We start from the raw sequence: 14809 nt of genomic DNA, 5'->3' as shown, positions 1-14809 counted from the left end.
TCCAGGGGAACCCTTAAGTCCCTTGGACTGTACACATCAGCACCCTTCAAGGAAGCACTATAGGCCCCAACAGCCCGCCCAGTACTGTGCTTAAATTGCAGCAAGGGCAGTTTAGGTTGGATATTAGGAAAAGCTTCGTAACTGTCAGCGTAGTTAAACACTGGAATAAATTACCTAGGGAGGTTATGGAATCTCCGTCAATGGGGATTTTTAAGAGCAGGTTAGACAAACACCTGTCAGGGATGGTCTAGATAATACTTAGTCTTGCTTTGAGTGCACGGGACTGGACCAGAAGATTTCTCGAGGTCTCTTTCTGTCCTATACTTCTAAGCCAGACCCTGTTTCTCCTTTGTTCACAAACTGCCTTTAGACTTTCCCACTTGCTCAGCGTGTGGTCCTGTATCACCATGGACCTTTGGGTGTTGAGCACAGTGGAAGTGGGATACACCCACCAGTTTATTTCTACCCCTCTTTCCCACTCTCCCTCCTTCCCCCTCTTCAGCAACCCCTCTCACAAAGAACTTCTGGCCCAGGAGGCTCAATCTCTGCTTCGGGTGGGAGCTGTGGATGCGGTTCTGCAGAATTTGAGAGAAGGGTTTCTACTCCCATTATTTTCTAATCCAAAAGGCAAAGGGAGGTCTCAGACCGATTTTAGACCTGCGTCAGCTCAACAATTATTCCCTTTCCGGATCCCAGGGATTGGTACACCATCCTCCATTAAAGGGATGCCTATTCATATATCAATACATCAAGGACACACAAGGTTCCTCAGATTCATAGTGAACCACTTGTACTACCAATTTACGGTCCTCCCATTCAGCCTGTCTGCAGCTCTGTGGGTGTTCACAAAATGTATGGTGATAGTGGGCGTCTTCCTGAGGAAGTTTAGAGGTGCAGGTCTACCCTTATCTAGATGACTGACAAGACAAGAGCTGGTCCAGGGCTCAGGTAGTGTTCAAGTCCCTAGGCCTTCTGATAAATGTAGAGCAGTCTACCCTCACTCTGGCACAAAGGGTAAAGTTCATTGGATCAGTGTTCAACTCTACTCAGGTCAGGGCCTACCTCCCAGAGGGATATTTCCAGTCAAGCACATCCCTGATAACACACCTCAGAGGTCATCCAATCACAACAGCCCAAAATTGTATGAGACTATTAGGTCACATGGCCTCATGTACTTACGTGGTACAACATACAAGGCTGCACCTCAAGCTAGGGTGGGGAGCTCACCTATGGCCCCTCAGAACTTGAGACCTTTGGTCTCTGGAGGAACTTTCACTCCACATCAACGTCAGGGAACTCAGAGCAGTTCACCTGGCCTGTCAGACCTTCATGCCCCACATTATGGGCAGAAACTTGTTTGTTCTCATGGCCAACACTGCAGCCATGTTTTATCTCAGCAGGCAAGGAGGAGCTTCCTCTTGCCTCTTTTGTCCAGGAACACAAAATGAGATGGCAGATTGCCTCTGCAGGTCTTTCTCCAGTCACCAAGAGTGGTCCCTTCACCCAGATGTGGTGAGGGATGTATTCCAGCAGTGGGGGACTCCCCACATAGACCTATTTGCAATCAAGTACAACAAAGGGTCCCCAATTCTGCTCCCTACAAGGCCACACTCCAGATTCTATCACAGAAACCTTTCTGCTACTGTGGATGGGACATCTTTACTATGCTTTTCGCCCTATCCTGTTCATGCACAGAGTACTGCTAAAGATCAAGCGGGACCAAGACCAGGTCATTCTGATAGCCCCAGCATGGCCCTGCCAACATTGGTTCTCCACTCTGCTAAGCCTCTCAGTGGTCACACCAATCCTGCTTCCGTTACCCCCAGACCACAGTCGACTGTTCCACTCAAACCTGAGCTTCCTTCACCTATTAGCCTGGAAGCTTCATGGCTAAATCCTAGAGAGCAGGCTTGCTCAGAGCAAGTTTGTCAGATCCTATTAGGTAGTAGAAAGTCCTCCATCAGGACTACTCACATTTCAAAGTGGAAGCGGTTCTCTGTCTGGGCGTTGCAATGTGGAGTCTCGCCCATGCAGTCATCCTTATAAGAAATAGTTGAATATCTATTGCACCTGAAGCAGCAAGGCTTAGCTATCTCCTCTATCAAGGTTCACCTTGCAGCAGTATCAGCTTTCCAACCCCGGGTGGATAACCGATCCATTTTTTCAAATGACATATCTGCCTTTCCTAGCCCAGATCCCTGTTCAGGATATTTGTAAAGCAGTGAACTGGTCATCAATGCACACGTTCTCCTCCCATTACGCCATCACTCAACAGGCCAGAGATTATGCCAAATTTGGGCAAATTGTTCTGCAGTCAGTGTGTCCATGAACTCCGATACCTCCACCTGTTCAACTCTTTGGGAGTCACCTAGAGTGGAATGCACATGTGCAATCACACAAAGAAGAAAAAATAAACAGTTACTAACTTTCTGTAACTGTTGTTCTTCGAGATGTTTTATGTGTGTCAATTCCATGACCCGCCTTCCTGCCCCTCTACATCAGAGTTTTCTGGAAAGAAGGAACTGAGGGGTCGATTGGACGCTTTATACCGGTACTAAGGCATGTGACACCCTTCGGGTACCACTGAGGGGAAAATTTCCAGCGACTATGCTCAGGGCGCATGCAGACCTAGAGTGGAATGGACATGTGCAGCACATGAAGAGCTACAATTACGGAAGGTTAACCACCGTTTTTTGTGCAAAGTGTCTGTGCTAAATGCTTCACAAGTCTAACATATAATCCTCTTTTACTTAATCATATAAAGCACAAGAGATTACAGATCCTATAGACCATAACTAACATCCAAAACACAATGCGCCTTGTTAGATCACCTGTCTCTTGGGAGTCCTTGGAGGCCATCTGTATCCAAGGCAGGAAGGCAGGCAGGGTTTTCCTGCTTTAGGCAAGCTGTTACATATAGGGTAGCTTTTCCCTCATGAAGTTTCCTTCCCCCAGCTTGCGACTTTGCTTTCTTCTGTCCAATGCTCCCTCTTCCTGTCTGTGTCTTTCTGTTGCTGTTTGTTCTGTGGTTGGTAACTTTCCTTCCCTCCACAACCCTGCACCCTTAGAGGATGGGTAAAGTTGGTTTTCCCCTAGGATGCATCCATTCTTTACCATAACTTTGTGTGATTAAAGCATGATCATTAAGTATGCCCCATTGTCTCTTGTCAGGTGTGTACCCCCTGCAGCAGGTTCTGTCTGCAGTGGAGGATCCACATATATACACACACACACACACACTTTTATTTATATATATATATATATATATATATATATATATATATATATATATATACACACATACACACACACACACACACACACATATATATAGGTATTCATAATCACAGCACTTTTCATAGTAACATTTCATAATAACTCCACAAATCAACCAGAATTCATAACTTGTACTAGAGAGTTTTCCTGATCACCCCCAGGGCAGGGGGAAATCACTGAGAATCATTTCATTTAAACAGTAAATTTGGATAAAGGCACTAAATTACTGATGTGGTATCAACTGTAGGCCCAAAAGCCATATAGTGGGTATCTGTCTGATGAAAATATGAGTGGGGAACAATACTGTGATCTTGCAGATCTTATCAGAGAATGCATGAGATTTGTCCATTCAAAGGTAGCCACCAACTTTGACTGAGTGATCGCCAGCTTCTAGTGGAGGAGATACGTTTCTGAAGTGTATACCTTAATCACTTAGCTATATAGAAGCTGCCTTCTTAATGTGGTGAAAAACAAAGACTGAGATTTTCTGAAGAGTTGGGTTCTCTTTAAGATAAATACTCAGTGCTGTAGCCCACCAAGTTTGGCTACTGTGTTTTAGATTCAGAGAGGAGGAAGGCAGAATGATATTGTGATCTGTGAAAATAAGTGTTTTGGAGGTGAGTGAGGACATTGTCATTGAAAAATACAGTGTTTGTGGCTCACTGACAACTCACGATCCAAAGTTCTCCTGGTGAACTTGATCATTGTGAAGAATACAAATAGAGAAAATAATACAGTCCTGAGGCTCAAGGGGAGGAGCTAGTCTTTGCAGAACCAAACTCAGTTTCCAAGTATAGAAAATGGAACCTTTATTTTTTCAATTCTATAACTTTTTACCTTTTGCTTAGAAAGGAACTAATTGGAGATGGTAGGAGAGGCTCCTGCTGCTAGAGTTAATGGTATTAGAGCTTTGATATGAGTTTCCACAAGTCACAAGAACCTAGGAATATTAATCTTCTACTGTTTTCAGAGAATAAGACTTACAGGGAAATGATTGTACTCAAGGTGGCTAACCCATCTCACTGCCCATGCCGCTGCAGGTACACTTCTGTTTTTAGTGTGTTAGCTTGATCACACCTAGCACACGTACAACTACCTGAGCCGTAAATAACACCTCCAGCTCGAGCGTAGTCTTTCTTTACATCTACAGCACCCAAACCAGTGAAGAATTATTGGCCCTCATCAGTGAAGTAAGTAGTCAAAAATATGTATTTAGAGGACTGTTCCTTTCTTTCAGTATTCCACATCTGCTAGTTGTGTTAGTTTAACAATTCAAACAACCCCTACTGACATCTGGGATATAGGGTAACAGTGAAACATTAAACACTTCTTGTCAGATAAGATGTCTTGAAACACAGCTCCAGTTGCTTTTTGTATTGAAATAATTGTGTTGTCATGCAGCTTCTGCTGCCCCCTTTACCTCCTAGACTACTGAGAGAATTCGGGCAGGAGGCATAACTGCTCTCTCTACTCAAGATGTTAGGGGTGAAAAAAGTTTTAAATAGACCAGCAGTTCTCAAACTATGGGTCGCCACCCTGTTCTAATGGGGTCACCAGGGCTGGCATTAGCCTTGCTGGGACCCGGGGCCAAAGCCAAGGCCCGAGCCACACTGCCTGGGGCCAAAGACCAAGGGTTTCAGCCCTGGGTGGCAGGGCTTAGGTTACAGGGCCCATGCCTGGGGCTGAAGCCCTTGGAATTTGGCTTTCCCCCTCTTTTCCCTCCCCCCCACTCAGGGTGGTGGGGCTAAGCTTTGGCTCTCCACTCCTAGGATTGTGTAGTAATTTTGTAGATAGAAGGGGGTCATGGTGCAATGAAGTTTGAGAACCCTTGAAATAGACCAGAACTGGTCCATTGCTGATGATCCCCACTTCAGAGTGATGGCAGTAGATCCAGCTATCCTCTGAGTTCTAGTATTGGCATTAACTTTAATTCTCTCCTCTCTCACAGAGGATGTCTAAAAAGTGGTTTAGGAGGCAGGATAAGGATAGCAGTAGCATTTTGTTTTTCCATCTGGTTAAACAAGCAGATGTGATTCTAGTTTCAGACAGACTGCCCTTGGCCTGCTTTGACACACATTCAAGTAACTTCATTAGCTGCCAAGTTGATGGTTTATTTTCAGAGTGGAAGGGGCAGCATAGTAAGTGCCACACTTCATTCACATCAAACTGAGGAGACGCATGACTCATCTTTCAGCCAAGGCCGGAAGCCATTTGATGAATTAATACATCACTAACAAACACTATGGTGTCAAGTACACTTGTGCTTCCCTTATTTTTGGTCTTTCGAATCAGTTTGTGGCAAGAGCGCGAGGTATAGTCTCAACATAAATGCACAATTCCCAATTTTACAGTACAACAGCAGTTTGCAATTTTGTTAGTAAACTTTTTTTTTTTTTTTTAATAAAGAGAGTTTCAAAAGAAACTACAGGGGCCAGATTCTTCTTTGTTATACTTGGGCCATGTCCACACTCTGGGTGCTATAGCGGCACAGGTTCAGCACCACAGCTATGTCACAATAGTGCGATACGGTAGATGCCTCCGGCAGTGACAGAAGGGGTTTTTCTATCACTGCAGGAATGCCATCCCTGAGGAATGGTAGTTAGGTCAACGGAAGCATTCTTCTGTCAACCTAGCTGTGTCTAGGGATTACATCGGCAGAGCTACAGTACTGAGGGGTGGGAATTTTTCACACCCTTGACAGACAGACTATGTCAACCTAACTTTTAGGTGTATACCAGGCTTTGGTACAAAAAGGTGAGTAACTCCGTTTTGACTTCAATGGAGTTATTCTGCATTGGCACCCGTATAGAAGCATAATTTGGTCCAGACTGGGCATTTACAACTAAAGATGTTATGTGAAAGGAGGCCACATGGATTTTGGGCCACGTGTGGTTCTTGCATCTTCTCCGACTTCGTGGGGAGAGTTGGTTAAGGATATGGAGTAACTCTAGTACAAACTGCTGTTGCTTTATTACCACCTCCTTGGATAACTACCATTAATGGGCAACACCTTCTGAAGACATTTATACTTTTTGTATATATTCAGTTGTAAAACGTCACCCGGCTAGGTGCTTTAAAGAAATTGAAAAAGTAATCCAAGTGACCCCAGTGAAATCCATGGAGTTACTCTGGGTTTGCATCACTGAAACTGAGGTTAGAGTCTGACTCCCTAGTAGCAAAATGATGGAATCTCTATTTTTGGAAAGCACATGACTAGTACCATAACCTCAGTTAGTACTGGCAGAATTGGATTTTTATTTTATTGTTTGTCATTTTGGTGGATAATATCCATGTTTATTTGTAATCATTTTTTCTATTTTTATCTATTTAAATTTTCACAGTAGTGGGATAGTGGTAGTGGGATTATGTGGGTAGTGCAGACAATTATTTAATGACAGTAGATAGAGATTCAAGAAGTAAAGCTTTTTTTATTAACACAAATTGTCAACATCACATGTCAAAATATATAAAGTAATATCCTTAAATCAAACTCTTAAGTTCTCAAGCAGCATTTTTCTTACATTGCCACTCTGTACATTTTAGCTTTTAATCAATGGAAATATTTTTTGTCGGTTTGTGTGCCTACAGTGAAGTTGATGTTTACCGATGAAATCTAATCCTTCCAAGCCTAACTTCAGTGTTTGTAATGGTTTCCTTTAAAAATCCTTTGAGACTTTTTTCTTTGCCCATTTTTAGGTACCGTAGTGAGAAGATGACTATGAGCTACACAGAGTACCTTGCCCATCGTCAGCATCATCACTTCCAAAATGGCATTGGGCACCCCCTTCCACCATACAACCATTATTCCTGACACTGAGCCACATGACCAGTCACTGGACCTCTCTGCAGACCTCTTCCCAGGAGACCCCGCCCCTTCCTGGTCTAGCTATCTCTATTACTGTACCATTTTATGATGATAGTTTCCGTTGCCACGTTGACGCTTCCCCTTGGTTGGTCAAGTTCATCGTGGCAACGGGTGAGAAAACTGCATTATTACAAACTCCCATAATTCTTTTTTATTGAGTCACTGCGGGGTTTTTTTGCAGCATATATAACCCTTGTGTTTTTTTATAAAATTTGAAATTTGTACTACATTAACATTGAATTATATCAGTCAAGGTTTTCTGTGACTGTGGATGGAAGGAAGACTTTAATGTTTAAGGGTTACAATTAGGGATATCCTTTTTTTGAGTAAGACATTTGTTGCTGTTGCATTAATAGTTGTAACAGGGAATGAAACATATCAGAGATTCAGGTATTAAGCATACATTCCCCACCACTGTAGTAAAGGCTCTTTATTTCATGTAGTTAAATACATGAGCTTCAGATTCAGTACTTACAGACAGAATTTGAAGGGCGATATTCCAGATGAAGAGAAGCTGTTGCACCTAGCATAAGAGGCAATGATGATAGGAAGTATTTCAGGATCAGTTGGTCTAATTGATTACAGACTTAAAGTGCCTGATCCAGCAGGGTACTAAGTGCCCTCAACTCTCATTCTATTATATGGGAATTGAGGGTATTCTGCCCCTCTCAGGATCAGACACCAAAACAGTGTTTGTAACGCAGAGAAGAGACTACTTTCTGGCGTTCTAAAAATAGGAGTCACTTTTGTTTTAATAATGGTTGGTGAATAGGCAGTGTTATATTAGGAAGAAAATGGATTTAGATTTTTGTGCCTTTTGACTAGGACATAAATATAGTTACATAAAAATCATAGGAAGAATATTAAAAGCACCGGACAGCTTAGCAAACCATGCTCAATTCTCTACTGATCTGGTGTAAATTATTTTTTAAACGGGGATTCTTTTGAGCAAGCAAATCGTGAAAGAATTTCTCTTCTCTCCCCATCTTATTCTTTCTTTTTAGTTGTGGGTTTCCTAAGTTTTATTATGTCATGATTAGCCAGATAACAATTAACTTCTGTTTTAAGAAACAGCGTGAGTGTTGGAGAAAGAGCACAGGACAAATATGCCCTGATTTCAGATGTCTTCATTTATTACAGGAACAGTCCTGGAGAGTTGTAAGTACTGTGAAATAGTTCTGGTAACTTTACTGCACTAAGAAGAGGTAGAAATCCATTTACTGTATTGATCAGAATGTTTTGTTTTGTTCCAACTGTAGTAATGGAGATGGGATTTATAAAAGGTATGTGTGGTAGAGTAGCAAGACCTGAACATTTTGGGGCCTATTCTCTCCTTGCTTTGTGTGGCTGTAGAACTCTCACTAGCACCAGTAATAGTTTACTGCATATTCAAGAGGAGAATATACCCATGCATCATAGAAAAAGACCCTCTACATACGGGTGAGTAAAATACATTAAGCAGAAATCCCCAGATATTTCAAATAATGGATGTGTGTGTATAAAACAAAATATATATTCTAAACAGATAAGAGGGAAAAAATGGCGCTAATAATACTTTTGCTGTAGCAAATGGCAGACTGCTAGTTGATAATTCTAAAACTTTTATATTTTAAAAGATAGTTGGGTAAATTGTTACTGCTCACCTGTAATATGAGGCAGGTTTTGCCGGGTTAGTTTTAAGATAGAAGATCTTTGGTATTCCTTCATCCACAGCATTTGATGTCCAAATGTTAACACTTTCAGTTGTGATGCCTTAATTTATAAGCAAACAAAAGGGCCTGAAAATTCAGTAGCCAAGAGATATGCCAAGCGGACACTGCAAAAAAATCAATAGATGTTTATATAGAGGATATTTTGGATGATACTATTGTCTTGTTTCTACTTGGGGAACATTTTAAAGTGGATTAGCTTTTAAGTGGAAACTGTAAACAAGTGGCTACTTGATTGAAAGTTTTTTTTTTCTTGCCCTTATAGGGAAACTGAGCACAAGCTGAATAATATTGTCTGCTGCAAAAAAAAAAAAAAAATAGTCACTCACCCCATCTTTACCCATCATCTCGTTACAGCATGCTCATGCTTCTGTATGAGCTCCTCGTTAGAAGTTTTTTAAAAAAAAATCTATTATATATAAAAATATATATGTATTTAAAGGTGCTAATCAACCTTGAGCAGGTCACGTGACTGGTCATGCGGACTCTAAATCATATCAGATTTTTTAAAAATCCTCAATATATGCAGATGTTATACAGAATTTCTTACCAGTGTAATGATGATATACTGATGAAATAAACAATCCTGCAGGTTTTGAAGGACAAGGTCAGCAATACTTCCCATCATGGCTTGGGGGGGAAAAAAAGGATAGTTTTGTCTCCTTTTTGTACACAGCATAATGCACAATGAATTTTTGTCTATCTTTCAGTAGCTGTTGCTTAAAAAGAATAGTTCAAAGAGTGTTATACAAATTGTAAAGGTGTGCTTTAAAATCAATTAACGCCCAGGTCCTTCTGGACCAGTGTCTTGTGTCATTCATTAAAAAACTGTTACAGAGATGGGTCAATCAATCAGTTTTCTATGAGCTACATAGAAATACACTGGTTTTTCATGCTTAGAATAATCAAATCTATCTACTGTGTTTCAGGGGCACCTATCTCCTCGATATGTAAGGGCCGAGAATGCTGTTGATTATGTTTCTTATATACTTACGGGTATATTTGAATAAACATACATGTATTTCACTCAGACATGCCCTGGGACAGAATAGGTCTGTTTTTCTAAACCTGATCAAGAATAGTGTGTGAAATCAGTTTCACAAACATTCTTATTTAACTACACTAATAGCCTTTTAGATATAGTTCAGTGGAAATATTTTTATGTTGGGTACTTTCACTGGGTTTTTTTAAGTTAACGTTTTAGCTTTAGAGAAACACTAATCAGTTTGCTTTATTCCATTTTAAAAGGCTTTAATTGTCACTTTGAAGTGTCTTCCTCAGAGCCATGTGCTATTAGCTGAGTTAGACAGCGAGCCCCTCTAACTCACACAAGTGTTGCTCAGTCATGCTTCAAGTGGCCTTCCTTCTGCCCCAGACTGTGCTGTCATACTGACTTCTCCAACCTCCACCCCAGTGCTAGATACAGCAGGTGAAGGGCACAGTAGTGAGTTTTGACCTGGTGTATGAAGTTAATCAAGGCAATTGATGTGGCACACCCTGACATTTGTATATTGACCTCTTTACTTGTCTTCAAATGTGCGGTTTTTTGAAACTGTTGTCTGGAGTAGGTTACATCTCTTGTGTATGTTAGATCGAACCAAAGAAGCCTCCAGCCATGCACAAATGCTGCTCCTAAAGCCTGCCTTCTAGTCCTTACAAAAGCCCTGCAGGATTAAATGTTAACTTTTTTATTTTTGTACAGTTTCTAACTGATTTTTGCTAGTGATGTTAATTGAATTAAGTTTATTTGAGGAGTCTGAGTACCTCCTTCATTTAAATAAACTGGTGACTTTCCTTTTATGTTAAAAATAAATATAGAAACCCAAAGTGTGCCTCTCAGATTTAAGGGTTTCTGGTTACATTTATTCTTAAAACCAGCAATGATTCTTTATATACAAAGATATGTTTTCCTTGTTTTTTATTACTGTTAAAGAAAAAAATAAAAACCTCTTTCTTTGCTCTGGATCCAGTAACTGCGCTGGTACATAAACGCACTGAGAAGACAAACTTTTGTTTGAAACTTTTGTAACAACTTATGACTGTTTTTGTATATCAAAGTTGATTCTTTTCAAAATATTTGGATCTAGTTTCTAAGTTATTTTAGTGTTTTATATGTTATGAAAAAATTACTTTGAATTGTTCACCACCAGAATGAGCTATCTGGAATGCAATGGTGACACATGTAATGGGCTTTGAGCTACCTGGAGTAGCTTATAGGGCCCCTATTTTTTCCTTCCTTATTAGTAACTTGATTATTGATTACAATAATATCACAGATTACCTGAACCCCCTTCCATTATAACTAGATCCTCCCTTCCAACATTTAATTGCTATTAGTGTGAAGAAACTGTTGAAATGGGCATTTTACTATGAGTATGGCTTAAAAAGGTAAAAATGAGGAAAAAGCAAAAAAAATATATAGAAGGTTATATGTGGGTCTGTGAGATATGGCTGTGGAAAGATATTGTAGTAGTTTTAACACTATTGTTCTTACCTTTTAAATCATTTACCCAATAAAATAAGGAAAAAGAATCACCATTTCCTGTTTTCATGTTTCTTTGCTAAATTGTGGGGCCTGCTCAGTTACTTTTTTGAACATTTGCGATTAGAGAATTCCAAAAGGGAATTTGGATTTTAATTATGCATTTGGAGGTACATTTTGTTCTAAATGAAGTCGGTCTATTCATTTTCCCAGCTAGAGGAATAAATTGGGCATGAACCACTTGGTATTTTTGTGGCAAAGAGAAATGGACAATTTAGCTCAGAAGTGATGTCACCCTTCCGAACATGTAACACTTCAGTTCCTTCAGAGCTCGATTTACTGAGTGTATGCCACTTCCATTGATTTCAGTCAGTTTTAAATCAAATCCCCCAGGATGCGGGAGGGGTCTGGTCTTTTATACATAGCCGCCTTGTTGCAAAACCAGTCAGAGTGGTACAACTTCAGCTATCATTTATCTTTTATATAGTACATCTTTGGGAGATGTGACAAAACAGTGTAGAACGGGTTCTCAAACTGGGGGTCGCGAGCTGTCAGCCTCCACCCCAAACCCTGCTTTGCCTCCAGCATTTATAATGGTGTTAAATATATTAAAAAGTGTTTTTCATTTATAGGGGGGGGGGTCACACTCAGAGGCTTGCTATGTGAAAGGGGTCACCAGTAGAAAAATTTGAGAACCACTGGTGTAGAACTCAGGAAATGAATATACACAGTAACATCATAAATTCCACCTAAAGTAGAATCATAGGACTGGAAGGGACCGCAATAGGGCATCTAGTCCAGTCCCCTGCACTCATGGCAGGACTAAGTTATCTACACCATCCCGGAGGGTCTAGATAGTGATCAGTGTTAATTCATTTTCTTTTCCCACACTACTTCTTTAGCATGCATCATTTCAAAATAGACTACTTGCAGTGTTACTAGTCTTGCTTAATTCTTCAAATGGTTTGTTTCATATTGTGCTAGTACAAAGTACAACTTTGACCACGTTCCACAGCAAGGGTGAGTGATGCAGTTGTGAATACTTAAAATTCCAGCAACCCTGTAAATTTAATTCTTCATTTATACAGTTCATGTAAAAATGATGCAGCCCCTCCTATGGAGCAGATGGGATTAGACAATTCTGGGGAGACTATGCATTTCTTTCCCCAAAAACCTTGACCCCAAATTTCCAAACTTGGGTGACTAAAGTTAGGAACCAAATCCATTGAGAACAGCGTGCTCAGAACCCTTGCCAATCAGACCACTCTTACTGAGGTGTCTTCTTTGGATTTAGGTGCCCAAATGTGAAAATTTGGGCATATTCGTGTAGCTTTTGCATGTGTGTCAGTGGGTGGCTTTGTAAAGACAAGCTATCAGGCTAGACATCTACACTAATAGCCCAGAGGATGTTCCCTTTGCTGTACTCCATGTGTTGTAGGATTCAATTTCCTTGATGGTTTAAGGTTTCTCCCCATTTTTGGAGATTGGCTTCTTCCCAATTGTAGTGCTCATAGAGCACCAGCTGCCTACAAGGCAGAAGAGTAAAATTTACATATTCTGTCATTTTTCCTTCTCTTAAGTGGGCTCCATGAGACCGCCTCCAAAGTGTCCAATTTTGCATTAAATTCCAGTTGGAGAGGAACTCTTGATCCTTCCCTTTTTCCCTCCTGGAGTATTCCTTCAGAGAGGGAGAAATCTTGGGATTCCCTCAAATTGGGATCTGACTGTGCCATAAGTCTTCATTTCCACTTTTTGTCTAAAATAGTAAGTAGACGCAGTCTCCTGTCTGGAAATACTAATATTTTATGTTTAATAATCAGAATGTATAGTTTGTCTTCTAAGTTAGGGCAGTTCACTGGTGAGTTACAGTTCTCAGAACAGCTCCACCTGTTGGCGTACATTGTACAGCTAGAGAGAGTTTTAAAACAAAGACGCTTCTGCACTTGGAAGACTTGGAGAAATAACCCAGTTGTAATGGATCACAGAACATCAGGTCCCAACTTCAGAAAATGAAAAATTAGATGAGTAAATTTTACCTTTTTTGACATCACCGTAGTACTTTCAAAATTGTGACTAATAGCATCAAGCAGCAAATCTGTTTTTAATACTTTGTTTCTATGAAGGATTAATCTAGTCTGAACTGTACCTTAAAACTGTTTAATAATCCTTTCCCCAACTCCTAGCAGTTTTACATCTGGACATTCTGCAGGAAGGCTTTGGAGGTACCCTTTAGCTGGGGAGGGGGGGGGGGAGAGAGAAAGATTTCATAGAAATGCCATCTTTGGCAGGGGGGCATGGGTGTGTCTTGGGGAAGTAACAGAGTGGTCGTGATCTGGGCACAGGACAGTTTGGGGAAAGTAGTCATTAGATTGGTAAAAAAGCCTTTATACAAACATTCACTTCATCACTAATACACAGGAATTGACTTGTTTTGATTGCTGTTGCTAAAGTAAAAAAAATCACTCAATGCATGCAGAATACTAAGTATTTTCCCCTCGTTCTGCGACCCATATACATAGGTAATGCTCTGGCAATCAATCCCATCCTTACCATACCTGACTAAAGCTTCCATCTTGGCATTTACAAGATTTTGTCACCTGTATAAAGGCATGTTTACAAAGTAGTATTAGTGACATATGTATGCTCTTCTATCCTGCAGTATTCAAGTAGAGAGCCACTCTCCTTTTCCCCATGGTAATATTCCCAAATGGTGCATTCCCAAAGTGCGAAGGACTCATGGGTGGCTATACCTACCAATGAAAAAATCCCCACCACTTGATCACTGCTCCAGTCTATGAAGCAACTTGCTTTTTAAAAAAATCTGTGGTACTGTGAGCTAAGGCTATGGCTCTTGGGTGACAGATTAAAATTGACAAACATTTGCTATTAAAACAAATATAAACAATACAATTGATTGACGATTATAGCTACGTCACCTATTGGTAGGGAACAATTTGATTAATTTAGCCCCTTGTCTGAGTTATTATTCAAACTTCCAGCTTGGTAAATTAGTTTGCCTCTCATTCACATAGGTTGAAATCTACTCTGGTGGCTTGAGCTATGCATTCAAGTTATTAGCGCCAATGGTTTCAGTCTTCACACATGATGACTGGTCAGCCCAAGATTCTGCTCCTTGACTGGATGAAAGCCACAGCTCATGATGGCCTCTATATGCATAATTTGTCAGTTTCCTTTTCCATGAACACTATTTGCAAGTTATATAGTAGCCTGTCACAATGATACTGTTCATGGGATTGCAGTGAAGATGCTAAACAGCTTTTGTAATAAAACCACTGCTGGTCTGAAGTGTAGTCAATCATTCCACTCATGAAGCGTGAGGATTTTTTAAAAATAAAAACCTGCTAATTAGGGCTCAATGTCATCTGTAATGACAAACTAAAAGTTAGGATTTACCTGTCCACTGCAGCTGAGCAGCAGTGACAAAATGTGAAAATATTGCAGAATAAAACGTCCAAA

At 40.5% G+C, this 14809-nt stretch overlaps 1 protein-coding gene across 2 annotated transcripts in view; it reads left to right on the top strand.

Annotated features, from left to right (window-relative positions):
- Positions 1 to 11372, top strand: part of AMMECR1 (AMMECR nuclear protein 1) — a 106510-nt gene extending 95138 nt beyond the window's left edge. For both annotated transcript variants that reach the window (XM_065410360.1, XM_065410359.1), the window contains one exon: positions 6973 to 11372. In XM_065410360.1, coding sequence (XP_065266432.1) covers positions 6973 to 7087 — 115 coding nt within the window. In that variant the 3' untranslated portion in view covers positions 7088 to 11372. The remainder of the gene's footprint in view (positions 1 to 6972) is intronic.
- Positions 11373 to 14809: the final 3437 nt, after the last annotated feature.

This window comes from Emys orbicularis, chromosome 9 (genome assembly GCF_028017835.1).
Source record: "Emys orbicularis isolate rEmyOrb1 chromosome 9, rEmyOrb1.hap1, whole genome shotgun sequence".
Classification (NCBI taxonomy): Eukaryota; Metazoa; Chordata; order Testudines; family Emydidae; genus Emys; species Emys orbicularis.
This window is presented reverse-complemented; position numbering and strand designations above follow the sequence as displayed.